This window comes from Macrotis lagotis, chromosome 5 (genome assembly GCF_037893015.1).
Source record: "Macrotis lagotis isolate mMagLag1 chromosome 5, bilby.v1.9.chrom.fasta, whole genome shotgun sequence".
Lineage (NCBI taxonomy): Eukaryota > Metazoa > Chordata > Mammalia > Peramelemorphia > Peramelidae > Macrotis > Macrotis lagotis.
The window spans coordinates 96,337,521-96,358,832 of NC_133662.1; the positions used below are offsets into that span (position 1 = coordinate 96,337,521).

The 21,312-nt window shown below is 32.7% G+C and overlaps 1 protein-coding gene across 4 annotated transcripts in view; it reads right to left on the reverse strand.

Moving 5' to 3' along the window:
- The window catches only part of FBXL4 (F-box and leucine rich repeat protein 4), a 135,779-nt gene that overhangs the window by 59,513 nt on the left and 54,954 nt on the right, over positions 1 to 21,312 (reverse strand). For all 4 annotated transcript variants that reach the window (XM_074187215.1, XM_074187218.1, XM_074187216.1 and 1 more), the window contains 2 exons: positions 20,026 to 20,270; positions 5,012 to 5,225 (listed from right to left, as the gene is read on the reverse strand). In XM_074187215.1, the coding sequence (XP_074043316.1) occupies positions 5,012 to 5,225; positions 20,026 to 20,270 (459 nt within the window). The remainder of the gene's footprint in view (positions 1 to 5,011; positions 5,226 to 20,025; positions 20,271 to 21,312) is intronic.

Below are 21,312 nucleotides of genomic sequence, written 5' to 3' on the forward strand. Positions count from 1 at the left end.
CTGCATTCTGGCATCAAGCAGCTTAAGTCTAATCTCTTTTCCAAGTTGATAGTCTCAAATACTTCATGACAAGTATCCTGTATTCTCTGTCTTCTCTTCTCCAAGCTAAACAATGCCAGTTCTTTCAGCTGATTCTAATATGGCATGAAATTAAGGCCTTCTACCAACCCCATTAACCTCCTCTCAATGATCTCCAACTTTATCAACACTCCATTTTAAAAAAGAACATCCAGAACTGAACACAATACCCCAGATATGGTCTATATTGGGAGGTGGGGGCAGGAGGGGGAGAGAAGGGGAAGAATATAGCAGTCCTATCACCTACCTAATCTTTTCTATGCAGTTTAATATCACATTGCTTCTTTTTGGTTGCCACATCAAACTACTGACATATCAAAGTTATAGGTCGCTGAAATTTCTAAATCATTTTCAGAAAAATTTTCAAGTCATGACTGATGTACTTATGAGACTATTTTTACTTGTTTTTGTTGTTCGTCTTTTTGAATCAAAGGGTAATATTTTCCATTTCTACATATTAAATTTCATCTTATTTGATCTTCTTGCTGATATCTTTATGAACACTTTGCTATTTAGCATTCTAGTTATTCCTCTTGGCTTTGCATCATATACAATTTAGTAAGAGAATCAAGCAGATTTCTGGGTTATTCCATTTCCTTTCAAATTCAAACCAAAATATTAATGACTCATGTTTTAGTCATTCAACTGATTTCAAGTTCATCTGACTATGTTATTTCTTAGAACACATTTTGCCATCTTATCTATAAGAATTTTTAAAGAAATTTTGCTGAATTCTTTACTAAAATCTAAGTTTTATATATATATACAAATATATATATATATATACAGAGAGAGAGAGAGAGAGAGAGAGAGAGAGAGAGAGAGAGAGAGAGAGAGAGCACACATTCACCAATTTACTAACCACATGATAAAGGAACATGATTTTATTGTGGCATGACCTTGATGAAGTCAGATTGGATCTCTATGATCACTACTTCCTTCTTTTTAGATAATGACTAATCAATTATTTAATTTTAGACTTTTCCTATCATTTTGAATGTCATGACATGTGTTTTATTCACCTGAATTTTGTATAATGTTAACAAATATCAATTAAATGAAACACCCCCACATTCATAAAACAGAAAAGGGCTGCATGTGAAACTGTAAATTTCTGTTATTTACAGTTTTCTTTTCTTTTAAAGTATATAATAAATACATGTGACTTTCAAAGTTGTCCTGCTTATCTGTATTTTTCTCTAGTCTTCTCTATCATTTTTTCTATGCATTTTGAAGAAATGCTTCATTAACACTATTTTATTTATTTTTTGGCAACTATATCCTTCACTACTCTCTCCATCTCAACCCTGTCAATAAAAACAAAAAGTATAATGAAATCTTTATGACATGTGCATAATCAAGCAAATTCACATTCTGATCATATCTGAAAATGTATGTCTTGGTCTGCCTCTTTGAGTCCATCTCCCTCTCTCTCAGGAGTTAGCATGTTTCCTCATCTGTCCTCTTGAATTATGATTAGTCATTGCTTGTATCAGAGTTCTTAAATCTTTCAAAGCTGTTTGTCTTTATGTGGTCACTATTACTGTATAAATTGTTTTCTAGGTTCTGCTACATAATTCTATATCAGTTTATGCAAGTTTTTCTAGCTATCACTGAACTGTCCATTTCAGAATTAAAAGATATAATAATAATCCATTATATTCATATATCCAAATATGTCAGTCATTCCTTATTAAGTATTAAGTATCCATGTAAATAGGGGTCCTTTTTCCTTTCTTTGGTTTCCTTGGGGTACAGATGACTTAAGAGTTTACTGAATCTATTCTCAAAATCAAAACATGTGCCATCCTTTAACCCTATCATAGCTTTCCTATTCTCCAGATATCATTACACCTGCTAGTTCAAGGAGATAGTTCATTTGAATCTGGTGACAATTCTTCAAATTTGTTAGGTTGTCTATTATATATATGTCTCCCAGCTTATATTGAGAATCAACTCCCTATGAGTCTTCTTAATTTCATACACAATTCTCCAGTTTTTCATGCAGTTAATTTAATTTAACAAACATTTACATTGTGCAAAGGAGTGGGAAACAGAAAGGCAAAAAATCAAACTGACCCTTTCCTCAAAGAGTTTGGATTTTATGGAGGTGAAATAACATGCATACAGATAAATAAAGTTCATAATTGTCTTATAAATCCTGAGCAATAATCATATTTCTTCTTTTATCCTCTTTATTTCTCCAAAAGTATTCCTACTATGTTTTCTTTGAATGCTTTGAAGTCAGCTCTCCTAAAAATCTAAGGTGCAAGCTAGACTGCCTGGCTTTACCCATCAAAAACTCTAAACTGGAAAGGTCAATCTCCTGACAAGGTTCTCATTATTTACACCCCCACCCCCTCCAACAAGCTTCTTTCTTACTGGTACGAGTGGCCCAGAATACAAGTTGCCCTTTTGGTTCCGGCAATTTTTAAAGGATAAAATCCTCAACAAGATAAGATAATTTTTACCTGCTCTTCTTTAGTCAGAAAAATAGATAGATCTAATAAATGATTAGATGGTTAAAGTTTCCAATCATTATTTTATTATAATGTGCCTTAATTGCTCTCTTAAACTCCAGTCATTTCTAACTACCTGCTGGATACTTTACTCTAGATATTCTACTGATATCTTAAGATCAACAACTTGTCTATGTCTATATTATATACTGTCTATACGCTGCAGTAAAATATAAGCACCTAAGGGAAAAGAGTATTTAATTTTTCACCTGTGTACTTCTACTACTTTATTGCTTTGAATGTAGTATTCATAAAATAGTAATGTGTGTGTGATTGTATATATGTATAATTTTTCTGTGGGGAAAAACTAGTACTTCTTAAATTATGGTGACATAAATACTATTCCTCAAAGTCCAGTCCAGAATAATGCCAATTTCCAAGTTGTTGGGTTATTTTGAGAAGAAACAAAACCAATTCAGTTAAAATTGGAAGGGAAATAGTTAACTGCAAGAAATAATCTTTGCAGAAATTTTCTCTGATAAAGACCTCAAGAACTGACTCAAATTTATAAGGGTCCTTTTTCTATATGTAAATATAGAAAGGTGAACAATTTTCAAATAAAAAAAATCAAGGCTATCAATAAGCATATATAAAAATGATTCAAATCACTAAAAATTAGAGAAATACAAATTAAAACAACTTGGAGGTTTCATTTTACAATTCAGATCAGCAATTTACAGTTCCAAAAAAAAAGAAAATGAGAAATAGTTGGAGGGGCTGTGGGAAAACAAATATACTAATTATTAGTGGATCTGTGAACTGGTTCAACTATGCTATAAATAATTTAAAATAAATTGTACAAACCTTTTGACTTAAAAATAGTTTTGCCAGATTTGTACACCAAAGAAATCAAAGAATGAAGAAAATGACCTATATGTACCAAAAATATTTATACTGGCTCTTTTCCTTATAGTAAAGAACTGAAGCTAAGGTTATATCCATGAATTGAAGAACAGTTGAATAAATTATGAAATATGCAATGAAATACTATTGTGCCTTAAGAAATTATGAAAGGGATAATTTCAAGGAAACCTGGAAAAACTTTTATGAATTGATACAGCATGAAGTGAGCAGAACAAAGAGAACAATTTATACATCAGTGCTATCAATAAAGACAAACAGCTTTGAAAGATTTAAGAACTCTGATCTGCAAAGACCAACCAAAATTCCAGAGGACTGATAAGGAAACATTCTGCCTATCTCCTGATAGAGTAGACTCAAGATGAAAAATAAGACATACTTTCAGACATGACCAATATAGGGATTTGTGACCTAACTATGAATATTTGTTTCAAAGGTTGTGTTTTTCTCTTTTCTGGGAAAGAAGAGAGGAACTTGGGAGGGGGTTGTCCAAAAAGAGAAAGAAGAAGAAAAGAGAGTCATTGAGATATGTTTTTGAAATGCATAGAAGAGAACAGAAGGAAGGCCAGAAGGAAGGACAGCTTTGAAAGTTACATGTTGAATTTATTATATATTTTAAAAGAAAAGCAAGCTGTACATAAAATTCATTTTCATGTACAATCAATCCTCTGCTTTATGTTTTACTGTCTATAGAGAAATACTCATTTTATTTGAAATTTATTAAGTTCAGAATTTTGCACAAATGCAAAAAAAATTAAAATTGTGTTTCTTTCAAGAGGACTTGCTCTCCTCCCACGTCTATGACCCATTTCATTAACTCATACCTTCTCATTACTATACCACAGTATGCAGGATACAAATATGACAAGATTATTACTGATTTTATAATATTTAGAGCATAAGAAATTTAAAATTTTTAAATGAATATCAGTATAAGCAGTCAACTAATTACCTGTTGTTTATGCCATATATAGTTCAAACCAAGGAAATTTTGTAATGCCATTAATACATTAAAATCAACTCTCCATCTTAATACTGTAAAACTCAGTTATTAAAGATTTTGCTAGAGTTCAGGTTAATATTCTCCTTCCCCACCTCCTCACTTGGCTCTCCATCCCACAGTCTTCCCATGCCTAGATTCATCCTAATTCCTCTGTACTTTACCTACTCCCATATGTAAAACTCACTAAACACCTTCCCCCATTATATCTACATTTTATTTAGTACCACACCCTCTTCAGGAACATCCCTCTACTTAGGGTCACTGCTTCCACTAAAGTTAACCAGGACAAGAGTGCTTTTTGATACACTAAGCTTAGACCCAAGTCTTGCTCCAATACTTTTCCTCCAAGCTTCTATAGCAGTTTCATCTGGACATCTACATAAACCTTACCTCAAGAATAAATCTCTCACTTATAACATTAATATTATGGAACTAATGATCCACTGAACCAAGGTTTTATCTAACATGGTGGAACCAACTAAAAACATTATGCTAGATAAGCTTGTAATTTGGTCATGGAAAATGACAAAAGGAAATGAGTAATTCTTACCTCTACTTTTGTTCGATAAAGAACAAGTCGCTTAAGGCCACACAATTTGGCAATATGGTTGAAAGCCTGGGGTGGTAACTTATCACAGGAGGAGAGATTTAATTCCTGAAGATTTGGACACATCTCAGAAATAACCTCCAAACAAGTTTCATTGAGGAAGTGGCCACAAGCCAATTCAAGGCGTACTAATTCAGATCCACAAATTTTCAGGAACCTGTGAAAAATATTTTTCATGTGAATTGAAAAAAATTAATTCAATTTTTTGCAGGGCTTTGGAATATTGTCAATTCTAAACAGATGCTGTTACAAGTATGCATTTCTATTATGGCAAATTTATAACTTGGAACACTTAAATTCTCTTATATTCATCTGCATACTAAAAATATGCATGGTTAGACTAAAATAAATTAACCTGAAAAATAAATTAAGTGGCTACACTTCACTGAAAAAACTCAGTGAACACACAGCAGGAAATTAACAGAGCAAAGGACACTTTTTCTCCTTCTTATGTGACATTCACATTTTAACTGCTAAGTATAACTTAGCTAAATTTCTTTCCTTTTCAGATTTTCTAGAATCCTGGAAAAGATGTTTTCATAACAGTGCCCATTCAATCATCATAACACATAATAAATACCACACTAAAAAATAGACTAAATTAAGCTACCACAAATCAGATAAGAAAAATTTTACTATCTGCCTTATTTTACCTTCATAAACTTCTGGATGAGCTGAAATAAACAGTTGTAAAGTATTCCCTGAAGCTGGTATTATTAGCTGCTAAGCCACTGTACTTTGTATTCACTGAAATTACCATATGTTCTTGAGAGGCAGCCTCACATATTATGTTATGATATAATCCAACCTATAGACCAACAAAGAGTTTCAGTAAGATCCATATCAGCACAGTAATCACAATTTCAAAATTAGATGCACATAGAAAAAGAGAATCTCTACCTACACCAGGTAGCTACTAGCCTACCATGAAATTTTAGAAGTAACTTTGGGACCTAAGAGAATTTCAAGCTAAAAAGAATTCTTTTCACAAAGCAAAACTATCACTTTAAACAATAAGCCTAGTTACCATATCAAGTTTTCTGCTGCCTATTAGGATCATTTTTAAATGTTCTGGAAGGAAGGCTAGCCAGCTATTTTAAATACATGCCTCTAACTATTAGAAAACCCTGAATATGGAACAAGATTGCTATGCCAAATTAAAAAGAAATAGCATACTAGCATTGGTCAGCTGAGAGGCAGCATGTAGTATAGAGAAAGAACTAGATTTAGAGTAAAGCAGAGTTGAATCCATGTCTTGCTACCAGCTATATGACCTTGGGCAAGGCACATTTACCCCTCAGTGTATGAGAAAACTCTAGCACTGAAATACTACATCCTAAAAACATCTTACTATTTCTTTAGTACCTCATTTGGAATGAGGAAGAGGTTGACAGAAGTACAGTTTCCCACTATAGCCAGGCCCATTTTTTATAGGTGCTCCAACAAAAAAAAAAGCTACGAATGATGATATAATTACATATTTTGATAAAGAAGCATTTCAACTTAAGATGGTAATGAAAAGAATCAAATAAGCAATTTTAAAAATTGTCTCTCAGGACAATTCTCTTCAAATGTTTTATAATCAGCATTTAATAATAGAATCTGATTTCTTTCTTCAAAAATCGCAGTGAAATGGTATAAGAATAAAAAAGAAAATGAGAAGGCCTGGGTAGTGATTGTAACTCTTGAGTCTGCAAGCAAGCATCACAGACAGGCTATCTTAACTCTCAGCTGCTGTTTTCTCATATGTAGGATAACTCTAACATTGTAGATGTGCACAACAAACAATGATTTGCACAAGAGATCAGTTTAAAAATAAACTATCAAAGCAAACTTAACTATCAGCTGAAAAAAATGTAGTATAAGAACCAAAATTAACTGAGGAAATGCCACTCCTCTTTCTCATCAAATTTAAGTTTTAAATGGTGTGCCGCTTGCCGAAGTATTCTTGGCATAAGACCAAGAGTCTTGACTTCAGCAAGTGGTAAAAACTAGAGCCTTCTCAATCTCATTAATTGGAATAAATTTTCACTCTTAGTCCTTGTCAGGAATTTTGAACACTAACAATGAGGTTCAGTCACAGAATACCTGCTTAAACTATTGAAGTATATTAATAATTAAATACTGTTAGTATTAGGTTCTACAACCTAAATTTCAAGCTGAGAAAAATGCAATGGGAACAGTTTTTCTGTTTAACACCAAGTTCTCTGAAGTTTCCACAGCCTAACTTATCTTGCTATGATTACTAAGTCAGATTTCTCTATGTGCTTATTTGTATGTATGTGTGTATGTGTGTGTATATATATATATGTGCATGCATATATCCCTCCATATAATATTACATCTATATGTTCATACATTAAGACATGTCAATATATTCACACATGTATTCAAGTTAGCCACCATTAAAACAAAACCAGGCAAAATCTACAATGAGAAATGTGTAGTCTACAATTTTTTTTTTTTAGGTTTTTGCAAGGCAATGGGGGCTAAGTGGCTTGCCCAAGGTCACACAGCTAGGTATTTATTAAGTGTCTAAGATCAAATTTGAACTCAGGTACCCCTAACTCCAGAGCCAGTGTTCTATCCACTGCGCCACCTAGCTGCCCCCTAAGTGTACAAATGTTTAACAAGGCAAAGTAGGTAAAATAATTTGTACTGCAAAAATAGGAATAGTATAAGTACATAAGAAAATTAACCACTATGGTATTTTATTGATTAGACACTAATTAGCAAAGCTATGTTTTACAGTGACAAATTTGTTGTGGCTTCTGAATGTTTTTCTAAAATCTTTATTTTTATACCTTCTTTGGTTTCCAATTTTTTTTTGTATTTATTCCAAGCTTAAACAATTCACATAAAACTTGATTTTCAAAAGAGAAAGACACTGAATATGCTGAGTGATCATAGCGGTGACTCATGAACCAACCATGACCCCTAATCAACTGATTAAATCTAGTCGATATTTTTTTTTCCACTGGGGAGGGGAATAAATCTTTGAAAACAATGTCAAATATTAAAAAGTTCTTCTCAAAAGTAACTGATATCAGTTGTGTTGTTTACTTTTAGTATGACGAAACCGTTCTTATTACTATGCTATTTCAGAGATTGGAAGTAAATGCCAAATTAACTGTCCTCTAATACGGAAAGTTTATTGGACAAGTATCTCTTTCTATCCTATACCTGAAGTAATTAATTCCTGTTATTTGAGATATTTTTAAATGACTGTCAATGGATAAAATAATTGATAACTTATTTTCTATATTATTTTAAAATGACTAAACATTAATTTTTAAATTTTAAATTTTTTCTTTTTAAAAAATCTTCAGGAGAAAAAGTATGTGATTTAAAAATCAGTAATGAATGAAGTTGAACTCAACATCCATAATCAAAATATTTCTATTTCAGCTGACTACTTGTATCTAGGAAAAAAAAATCAGGGACTGAACTTGAAATTTTAGTGTTATGGTGACAAACACCTTCTGCCAAAACAGGTCAGCATCTTTTCTGTATTATGATCTTAGACAGTTGCTTAGGGCACTGAGAGGTGAAGGGACATAACTAGGGTCACACGGCCAGTGGGTGTCAGAGGCTGGACTTGAACTCAAGTCTCCTTGCCTCCTAGGTTAGTTCTCTATCTATTCATTTTCCCACATTTCCTTTCAAGTATGATAAAAATAACAAATAGTCTTTGTTAAAAATCTCATAGCTCTATATTGAAGATATAGGGAGTAAACTCACCAGGAACAAATGAAATTAAAACAAAAATCCATAGCTCCCAAGTTGAAGATATAGGGAATAAACTAACTAGGAACAAGTGAAATTAAAATGAAAATCCATATTATGTTATATATATATATAAAACTATTACTATATATGATATATAATATACATAATTATATATATAAAACTATAATTTAAACTAAGGTCATTCTCCAATGAAAAAGTGGTCAAAGAATAGAAATAAATGAAAAGATTTCATATTACTAAACAAGCACATGAAAAATATCTTCAAATCACCAATCAGTGTATACCACAGACTCCTGAGGGTTCACTTAATACCCCCTAAAATTGACAAAGATGAAAAAATATGGAACTAGACAATATGGAAAGACACCCTGATGCATTATTGTTGGAGCTGTAAATTGACCCAGCCATTCTGGGAAAAATTAGGAATCATACTAAGAAAGTGACCAAAACTTAGAGGTCATGTGACCAACAAGATGGAGGACTAGATATTTTCTCTGATTCCCCTCTACCTCTCAAATCCCTTCAAAATAGAAACTGTTAGTCAAAATAAAGAAACTTTATCTCTATTCTCTAAAACACCCAGAATACAAAAGAAGTTTTAAAATTTTCAAATTCATGAGCTGACACATACTCTTGGCTTATTCAACACCCCCTTTCCCTCTACCACCATGCTAAAAGTTTCAAAGCTACACTAAACTACCCAAGGACCTGATACTTGGACTTCTGATGAAGCCCAAAGACCTAATACACAGGTTTACAATGAAACCCAAGCCCATCCCCCAATCCCCCTTCCTTCTTCCAGTGCCATGGAGATCCAGGTTTCAAGTCTACAGAAGTTTGCTGGGACCATGAGAGATAGACAGTGTCATACCAACAATGTCTATGCAGGTAAGCTGAAAAACAGAGTAAAAGAGAGTGGATACATGTCTGGATTGAAAAAGAGCTCAACTCCATCCCCCATACCAGTTTCCTGTCAGAGCTTTGAAGATACAATCTACAGAAATCAATGCTTTAACATCAATATGGCAGTTCTCTTCTGGTCACTGGCTAGTGAACTGATGGACAGAAAGAACAGGATAGGACACCAGGAAAGAACCATGGAAGAGGGAGGCATTTTGGAATACTTTACTAAGTCTTATTGGAAGGAACTCAGCATTTTGCTAGATCCAATTCTCTTCTCTGAAAATTCACTTGAAATAGAGACTTAGGTTGATGAACTGTGAATTGTCCAATATGGGAGGAGGCTGAGACAATTTGAGATCTAGCCTTCAGTAAAACCACCATCAGAAGGGAGGGAGTCAGAAAGCAAACAATAGGAGAAAATTATGGTGGGAACAAAAGGATTGAAATTACCAAAGATGTCAAGAATACTCAGATTTTGAATGTAAGGAGATAAATCAAAAGGGAAGACTTCTAACAGCAGGAAGAAATATGACCACCAGAAACAGTAAATGAGGTCAAGCATCTATTAATAAATAAATATAGGAAAATGTTCTAACAATGAGGCAAAGAATTCTGGAATGTGAGAAGAACATCAAATCACAACATATTTGTTCTTGTATGGTTTAAAAGAGAAATAAGAATTATTAGACCAAAATTTATAGCCAATATGGCAAAATTAATGGGCAGAGTAGAAAATATTCAATTTACAATGACACATCTGATAAAGATAGAGAAAAAGAGAGAAAACAATAGAATGGGAATGCAACTATATAGAAATGAAAATATAGAAGAAAGGCAAAAATCAAAGCATTGAAAGAAAATATACTCAATTTTCAAGCAAAAATATATTTACGTCAAAGACAGGATGTGTGCAATATATAAATCACAGTTGTCCCAGAAGAACATGACAAAACAAAAAGCAAAATATCATAAAACAAGAGAACTGTTGAACTTCTGAACATAATGCAAGAGAATTTGCCTGGAACTTTAAAACACAGAAAATGAAATAACAATTGAAAGAATTCAAAGATCACTTCCAGAAAAATGTCCAAGACTGCAAAATCTAAGGGACACTGTGGTTAAATTTAATAGTTCAACTCAGAAACAAATTCTGCAAGTGACCAGGAGAAAGACATTCAATTCAAAGGAATGAAAATTTGAATAACACAAGACTTCTGTATCAATTGGAAAGCACAGGATGAAATGGAATAATGTGTCCCAAAGATAAATGGAACCCAGAGATCTACCTTGCTAATCTGAACTGAATTATAAATGAAAAAGATGGATGTTTAATTATAAAGAGGCACTTGAAACATTTTTACAAAGAACTCCCCAAACAATGGAATTTCAAATGCTGAAGTCAAGGATAGCAACAACAGAGTGAGAGTAGAGAGAACTAAGAGACTTCTTCCTAGATATATACAAATATACTGTGGTAAAAGTAGAAATCAGATGTCAAAAACAATGAAGAAGTTCACATGGGGTATTATGGATAGGATCTGGTGACAATGTACCTGCAGATAGATTTATATTTTTTGAGTATTTATATTAAAATAGGAGGACAAATGAAATAAGGCAGTAAAACAGGATGAATGAAGGGAGGGTAATGTTCCTGGGTCAAACTGAGGACTAACAATGAGGAAAATATGGCCCTTGTCTTAGGAAGAAAAAAATCTATAGAGGAGTGGCTAAGGAGGAAAAGGAAAGGAGGGACTGAAAATGGGATGGAGGTAGAGGAGGTTCCATTGATGAATGCTTATATAAACAAAAAGAGACTTTCCAATAAAAGGAGACAGATGAACTTCTGCTAAGTATGGACTTGGGGAACCTGATGTTTTAAAAGGTCACTCATCCTACCTTAGTTAGAACTTTTAAGGGAAACTGGTATCTGGGAGAGAGAGATTTTTAGGCAAATAGGGAAAAGAAGATAATAAGCAAGAAGGTATAATATAAATTAGTGGCAGGCAACATAATCAGGAACATAGTGAGAGAATAGTTTACTATGGGGCAGTGTCCTCTTTGTTCCATGTGAGAACTGGCATTGTTCTGGTCAGCTGAGGAAAAGGGGAATTCTTTGGGCAAGTTGTACAAGGCACTGGTAGAAACGTCCCAGAGGGAACAGCCTAAAATGAATATCTTGACGGTTTTAGAGAATAATGATGAGATAATTATAAGGGTCAGAAAGAAACCAAAATATCATTTAACCTATGCATATATTCTAAGGGGTCTAAAGATAAAAAGAAGGGTCCTATCTATACCAAAATTTATAGCAATACTTCTAGTAGCAAGGAATTAAGAGATGAAGCAAAGGTCATAGACATGGAAATGGCTAAACAAATTGTGGCTTGTGAACAAGGTGAACTATTATTATACCATAAGAAAAAATGATTAAAAACAGTCAGAAAAAGACAGTTAGATTTACATAAATTATTACAGATGAAGTAAGAAGAACCAGGAAAAAATAATGAAAAAATTATCAAAATAAAGTAAAAAACAATCAAAATTGAACTCTACTTATAATGGCCAAGTTTAGCCATAAGAGAGGAAAGCCAACACTTCCCTTCCTTCTTTAGAAAGGTGCATCTTGTCTAACTTAGCTGATGTGTTGGTTAGTATTATCAATCTGCTTTTCTTCCTGTTTTTTATTCTTTGTTAACAGGAATGACTCCAGGGTAGAGATTGAGGGTGGAGGATATATAGATATAAATATAAAGGGAGAAGAAAATGAAAAAGCAAGAAATAAATTTATTTAAAGTTTCTGATCATCCCATTGGACCAATTTTTTTTTCTTGGGCAACATATTCTTCCAATTATCATGACTGGAACTTTGCCTGTGAAGTCCCTGGCCTCTCTATCTGAGCTTTCCCTCTTCCACAGCTTTTACTAATAAATGTTTGTTTCCCATTTATATCAGACCAGCAGATAAACCTTTTCTCTAATTAGATGGTTAACCAGAGACTGATACTTATGGTTGGTAACAAGGCCTTTTGTCAAATAGGATGGTGATATTGCTATGGCCATTGAATGTTCAGATCAATGCAATATTGTGAAAGGTGCCATGATGGCAAAGTCAGAGGGTTATCTGAATACCATCCCAGATGCTTACTATTTGAATGAAATTGGACAAGTCATTAACCCTCCCTCAATCTCAAGTTTCCTCATCTGTAAAAAGAGGGAATTGGCTTAGATGGCATCTGCGCTTCTATCCAGTTCCAGCCCTAAAAACTATATCTTCTTTATTCTTCCAACCATGGACACCATGGAACAGTGAGAATTTTCAAATTATTTACATATTTGCAAGTTAGAAGCAGATTATAAAAAGTTTATACTTTTAGTACATTTTTAGGGAAAGGAATTTTCTTTTTTTTTAGGTTCTTGCAAGGCAAACGGGGTTAAGTGGCTTGCCCAAGGCCACACAGCTAGGTAATTATTAAATGTCTGACACCGAATTTGAACCCAGGTACTCCTGACTCCAGGGCTGGTGCTTTATCCACTATGCCACCTAGCTGCCCTGGAAAGGAATTTTCTTAATGCTACCTTTGACCCACACAATAGAACATTCTATTTTTCTAAACCTTTTGTTTATGGATATATATGGAAAATGACACCCTCTAATGTAAGTCAGTCCTTTTAGAATCAAGTCTCCAATAGAGTTCAATGTTCAAGAATTTCCATTATGCTTCATGGCAATTTGTTTTATATTTCTTTGTCTAGAATTCCTGGGCACTATATTTTCCTCTGCAATGATAGTACAAAAGAATTTATAGACTAACATCAAATTAAACATCAGAAATCCAATGACAAACAGAACAGTTTCATAGTAATTTAAAGAAATAAGAGAAACATATATTAAAATTGATGATTTAGCTTTGCTTAACTTCCCTCTCCATTGAACACTTTTTCTATCAACAGCTTAATTGAATCATTATATAAATCTACATTAATTTCTTTTCATTACCTTTACCAAAGCATATACCTCCCAAGAAGGCAGAAGTATCTAAAGACTTACCAAGAGCCAATTATGATTTCTATTGTCACTCATATAACACATATAATAAGTATTTTTATCTTAGTCAATTATTTTTTTCACCACAAACAAGCTACTTATCTTTGAAATAGGTAACTTATTATAGTTAGCTTGTCATCTTGAAATAGCTAGTTTTATGTAAACTTATAGCTTTTCCATTTCCTGTCACCCAACTATATCTGTTATAACTCCAGGTGACTGTGACGCACTTTGTAGGTTCTCACAAAATATTCACCAATGATGATGATGATGATGATGATATTTTAAAAAGACTTCAAATAAAGAATCTAAAACTGTCTCATGCTATATAAAGAAAACAAGTCTATAATGTACAAATAAATTATCCTTATGAGATGAATTAATTTTTTCAAAGTAATATATAGTACAGAAAAAGAAATAATTTTCTAAATGATATTTTGCACCCTGACATAACTAATATCTCATGAGTGAACAATTTAATATTTGTTTATTCAAGCCAGAATCAGGTACTCATTCTAAGAGCATGCCTATTTAGTAAGAAGTAGTAGGAGCAATAGGTAAAAGTCTTAGGCCTGACTCTTAACTATGTGTTTCTTATTCATATTGCAATGAATCTTGAAAAAGTTTAAATTCATTGCTATTCTAAATAACTGTAATTTTATTCTGTATACTATTTTACTTCAGATAAAAAGAAATTGTGGATAAAAATTATTAAAAAAGTAGTCATCAAATACTTAACTATATTCAAGTTATCCCAAAGTCTTAGTGCAGTTTTACACTACTAAAAATTAGTGCTTAAAAATGAACTAAGAATTTTTGAACACCCAGGTGTTCCCTGGTGACAGGTATAGTATAGTAGAAAGAGAATCTGAAAGAACTTTTCCTCCAGAAAAAGAGACAAACTAACACAGACATGGATACAGAAAATAGACTGATGAATGAACACAGTAAAGTTGTTCATGTGTAATAAGCTATTTATATTATTTATCAATCAATAAGCATTTATTAAATGTCTACTATGGGTCAAGCACTGTCCTAGGAATAGAAAGAAAACAAGAAAGCCTCAGTGCTCAGAGCACAAACACAAAAAAATGTTCAGAAAAACACAAAGTACACATAAATAAACAAATACAAAATAAGCTTAAGGTTCTATCATATTAAAATTAAATTTGGTGAAGGAGAAGGCACTAACAGTTATAAGGGGTAAATGAGTACTAAATGAGTTCCAACTGTGAGAGGTATGGAGAAAATACATTCTAGGAATGGGGGAAGGGGAGAAGGAAACTACTGCAAAAGCATGAAGAAAGAAAATAGAAAGTTGTATGTGAAGACTAGCAAGCAGCAGGTCAGTTCGGCAGGACCACAGAATGGTTAAAGTCTTGCTGATGGTCATTTATGAAAGACTTTAAAAAGTCAAACAAAGATGTCTGTACCGTGTCCTTGAGACAATAGGGACCTCTGCAGTTTTATGACAAGTGGTAGGACTTTTGAAAACTACATAAAGAACAAGAAATGCATTTTTGAGACTGGGCAAAAACAAGATTATAAGCAAAGACTGAGGAAAATATAGTGAAACACCATAAAACAAATGAAATGATACAATGTAAAAGAAGCAGAAGGCTCTCTTGCCTCAGATCTTCATCCTGCTCTTCTTGACTTCAAGATTCAGCTCAAATTCCTTGTTCAGCAGGAAAATTTTCCTACTCCTCTACCCTGTCTTACCCCCAACCCTCCCACTGCTAGTGTCTTCCCTTTGAGATCAGTTTCCATTTACTCTGTATATTGTATATAGAGAATTATTTGCATATTATCTTCTCTAGTAGAATGTGAATTCTGTGAGTTCAAAGACCCATATCAAGGCCCCTTTCTTTATATTTCTAGCTCTTAGCACAATGCCTAGTATATAGTAAGTGCTTAATCAATATCTTCTATTTAACTAAAAGTATCAGCAATTGGTTTAGGGAAAGTTTAAAACTAGAAAACGGGGGGCGGCTAGGTGGCGTAGTGGATAAAGCACCAGCCTTGGAGTCAGGAGTACCTGGGTTCAAATCCGGTCTCAGACACTTAATAATTACCTAGCTGTGTGGCCTTGGGCAAGCCACTTAACCCCATTTGCCTTGCAAAAAAACCTAAAAAAAAAAAAACTAGAAAAGGGCAACTTTTGGAAGTTGAGAATGGTTATGTTTACTAGAAATAAAAATCTCCAGGGGTCTAAGAATCTAAAAGGATTTAGCTTCTAGAGACTTGAGAAGAATTCAAAAATTATAATAAATTTGATTTTAATAAGTTGCATAAAACTGATAAATGCAGGCAATATCTTAAGTTATTCATTTACAGATTTGCATATACAGAAAGGACAAAGTTATCTATTCTGATCAAAGATTTCTACTGGTACAAAGTATCAGAGTCTTCACCTAAATCTACTTGCTGAATACTTTAAGGATATAATTTCCTAAACATTTATTAGAAAAATCATGCAAAATAGTTTCAACCTAAAGAGATACTGTATCTATATAAGAATTATCAACAACAAGATGGTGTTACATCAGTCTATTACCAGGATCTCTAGAAACCAATCATTTAACACTTATCTCTACTTTGGAAAAAAAATCTACTTTTTTCTTTAAATTATTATAAATAAATCTTGTTCACAGTAATGAGCATAAATAGACCATACTTATTCATAGATTATTCATTAATAATCAAGTTATGAATATTTATTGTTTATTCTGGGAATGCTGCCTACAAATCATAATGACTATCAATTCAGTAGTCAAAGTAAAGGGGCCAACAGCAATCAGTCAGAAAAACTTTTAATGCCCCCCCTTGAAAAAATATTGTTCCCCTCCTTCTTTTAATAAATATTCACTTGATATAAACATTGAAGAATAAAGGAATGATATTAAGATTGAATGTCTTTGGTCATTGTTCCAGCATGTTTTGTATTTCTTTGTTATAAGAAAGAATTCTATTCTAGGGGGATAGAGAATGATGGAAAAGTTTTTTAAAATGCATCAATAAAACATTTTTAAAAGATCAAATGGCTTCCTGACTAAAATATTATAGTTAAATATAAAGTATCTGCATTCGTTTTTGTATTTTTGTAATTCTTTAAACAAGCTCAATCGACTAACTTGAATGAAACTGACAACAGAAACTAAATTTCTAGTTTTAAAAAATAAAGGTTTAATGTTGCAAAAACTCTAACCATTAAACAATAATCTAAAATTTAGAAAAACAAATTTCTTTTTTCTTCCTATTTCTTCTTATGAACTAGCTTTAGCTATATAAATTTAAAAAGTTTAAACAACTATAATTGGAGGACTGACAAATGAGCCCAACCCTTATGAACATTTGCAGAATGCTCAATTAATGCGATATCTACATGAATTTGGGGTGTGTACATACATTTTGTAACTGTTTCTGATACAGTAACCAGATAAGCCTCTGTAATTAGCCTCATTTTGTCTATCTTTTTTCCTCCCTGCTTTGGTGAGGAGACAGACCTCAGTCCATCACAATACGTTCAATAAGTACATATATCTACTGTTTATTTCTGTCACTGAAGGGAGATGTCTATAACACTATGAGATTTGAAAGGTCCTCTCTGACTTTTCATGACATTACTAGCCTTTATTCTCCTACCTGGGTATCCTGTTCCTTTTTAGTTTCCTTTACTTGATGAGCACCCATATCAAGGCCCCTAACTGTGGGTATTCTCCAGTGAGCTATGCTGTTTGTTGTCTCTTCTTTCTTCTCTCTAAACTTCTTTTGGTGAGCTCATCAATTCCAAGGATTTAATCATCACCTATATACAAATGAATCACAAACCAATATATCCAGTATTTCCCTACATTTCAGTCCATCTCTAAGTGCCTTTTAGACATGTAAAACTCATCATGTCTGACAGAATTCAATGTCTTTCCATGTGACCCCACACCTCTTTGGGAAGTAACTTTGCTTCCTTATTTCTGCTAAAGGTACCACTATTCTTCCAGTCTTCTAAGTTTTTAACTTAAATATTATCAACTTCTCATTCTAACTCACTTCATATAGTCAATTAAATGGTCAAATAATGTCATATCTGCTTCTCCGACATGTTCTCTTTTCTCAATTCATACAATTACAACCCTAATTGAGACCCCATCACCTTCTAAAGTCTTTCCTGATTCCCATCCCCACCCCCTTTTTGCAAATACCCTTCATTCTAATTCATTGCTTTTAACTATTCTGTATTTAGAAAAGTATTTGTTGAGCATTTACTATATATACCAGGATTTGTGTTAAAGACTGAGGATTATTTTATTTTCTTCTCTCTTCATCTTTAGTACATAATACAATGTTAGGCACTGTGGGGCTAAGTTAGTATTTGTGATTGAATGTCTGTCTTCTTTCTATAGGAAGGATCTATGTTAGCTGCTATGAGAGATGTGAAGTCCCTGTCCTCAAGAAGCTTAACATCTTATGCTTGTTACAGAATGTCAATAGCCCCCATTATTCTCAGGTTGTCTTAATTCTTCCCACCCTAAATCAGGTGTGGGGAACTTCCCACTGAGAGCATTGCCAAGGCAACCAAAAGCAGGACTCAAAATTCAATAAATCTAGAAGCTTTTTGGGCCTGAATTAATTAAATGTTTGACTAAATATAGCCTGCAAATGATGTTATAAATATCCAAATGGCCCTTGGCAGAAAAAAGTCCTCCCCCCCACACTTCTAAATGTAACTTGTTATTATTACTAGCTCCAGGTCTTTCTGATCTTACTTGAAGACAGAAGTATAAGACGAAGAGGAACAGACTGAGTGAATGGCTTCCAATTTGTACAAATAAAAAAGGCACATATCCTTCAGAAATTAAAATTGTCATTTTTGTACTGTAGGTATTCCTTATATAGGCTGTCAGTGAAGTGGACAAAGCACTGGACCTGGAGCTCAGAGACTCACTAGCTGTGTGACTCTGAAAATCATTTTAACTGTTCTTTGTTTCAGTTTCTTCATCTGTAAAATGAGGACAATAACAACACCTACACCTCCACGGTTTGTGAAGATTAAATGAGACAACATATATATAAAGTGGCTTTGCAAACATTAAATCTCTATATCAAGTTATTATCATTATTATTATTACAAACTTTTGAAATTTCATAAAGCAGAAATAGAAATATATTATACATATTCTTATAGTTGTAAAATATTTAAAATCTAGTTCACATAATCATTTAGGTTCTGCTTATGTACCAACCTTTATGAATTCATATACACTTTTTAAAAAACCTTATTAAAGTTCAATAGAAAAAAAGCCTACCCGATATAATAACAGAACTAAAAATATAGCTAGGATTACTCTTTTGTCTTTGAAATACTTCTCAATAATGCTGATATTTTGGATATTTTGTTAAAAAACAGTTTAAGCATTATTATATAATGAAACTGTCATCAACAAGGAACTAAAAGCCCCCACAAATTTACAACATAAGATAAAATGACACTATTCCTAAATAAATATATAATTGTGTAAGCTTCCAGTTTTTAACAGGTGACATTTAATAGTAAGGAAACTAAGTATCTAAATAGAAGGGAGCAGAAACACCTGGGCAGGTCTGCAAGTGTGGTCGCCTATTTAGAGTGCAATTGCATTTTTCAACATAATTAGTTCAAATGAGCTTCTAAATTTGGGTGATGCATTGCACATGTAATTAAGATTTAATTAAAAATGTTCAGTAATAAATTGTTTTCCATTTCTGACAAATCACATTAGAGAGGTAGATTTGATTTTGAAATAGTTTTTAATGTGTTATTCATATAATCTGAAAATATGAGAATGAGAAAAGGATTTTTCTTTAAAGAAAGACTTTCATGGACATAAAAATGAAAAAAAGGACTTTTTTCTTAAAATTATTTTTCATAAAAGCTATAGTTTCACTAAATAACATTATAGTTTGAGATTTCTTAAGTTATTCAACCAAAATGCTACGTTCCTTTTTTTTAGTTTTTTGCAAGGCAATGGGGTTAAGTGACCTGTCCAAGGTCACACAGCTAGGTAAGTGTCTGAGGTCCGATTTGAACTCAGATCCCCCTGACTCCAGGGCTCATGCTCTAGCCACTGTACCACCTAGCTGCCCCAAGACATTACTTTTAAGAGAAATTAATCTACTGCTATGCAAATTATAGTCTCATAAAAATGCACTGCACGGTATTTTGAACCTTAATCATAATAACTATCCACAGCCCTTGGTGAATCTTTCCATGTTAGACACTAACCTGCCAAATCCTGAAACAGAGATGAAGCCCCTATTTCCGGTCCAAGATAAATTCAGCCATTGGACTAGTGTGCAACGAGACTGTAGGTATTCCAGAGACGTGTCATTCAGCTTTGCCCAATAAGGTTGCAAATTGAGATGAGTGTATTGTAGAGGATCACAGCAATGTTGATAGAGTAGTTTACAAGTTTGTGCTAATCTACATAGGTCAGGTAGTGTAAGATGACTCAAAATCAACTGGATGAGCTACATAAAAGATAAAAAATGGGAATATCAAGATAAAAATTAAAAATATTATTAAAGTCAAACTGTAAAATTATAATCAAAACAGTATTTTTTAATGAGCTAAACACTGAAAAAATATTGAAAAGAAAGCTACTATTTGCATCAAAACACAATAACATGGCATCAGAAGTTTGTAAAACTCAAAGTATTTCTAGCTCCTTCTGACTATTCCTTTTATTCTTCAAAATTGCATTTAGGCTCTGTGTCTAAAATAGGAGTTCTGCTAAAATACAAGGTAAACAAGATATAACTTAGCATTTCTAAGTGATACAAGAGTGAATAGTACCATTTTGAATGATGATTCAACTCCTTCCCATAAGTTATTCATTTATTTTATTTAATAGTCTGAAAGTAAAGCATATTTGAATGTTAGGCACTAGTCAGTTTGTAGTTCAACAACTTATTGTGGCTGAACTATCAGGAAACACACACACACAGACATACATAAAGATATGTTTTTAAATGAAGAAAGATAAATATGAAGGGTGATTAAAAAATCCCACCTATCATTTTTTCTTTTATAGTAAAGAAAATGCAATACAAAAAGTCTTTATTTTTTGAACATTTAAAAAAATGGTAAATATCCACATTCTCCAGACTGTTCATTTTGGTCAAAATTACATTACTTTTAAAGCATGTGCAACATAAAAAGAAAAAAAGTAAATACCAAATGTTACAATGACCAAAACTAAAATGCATAAATTTAAGTGCATAAAGTATTAACATTTCAAAATTAGTTTTACAAAAGGCATCATCAAACCATTATGAACAAATTTATCAATCACTTTTTCATGTGATTTAGTTATACTAAATACTATTCTAAAAGACAGTTATACTGTCTAAACTACATTTATATCTTTTTTAACTGTAAATACTTTTGAGCTTTTAGAGAATGGGTTAAAAACATCTTCAGGTTGAACATTAAATAATCTGTATTACTTATAACACCAGTAAATATTAATTAAGATGACTTCCTAAGGAATTTTTGGTAGAGTTACCAATA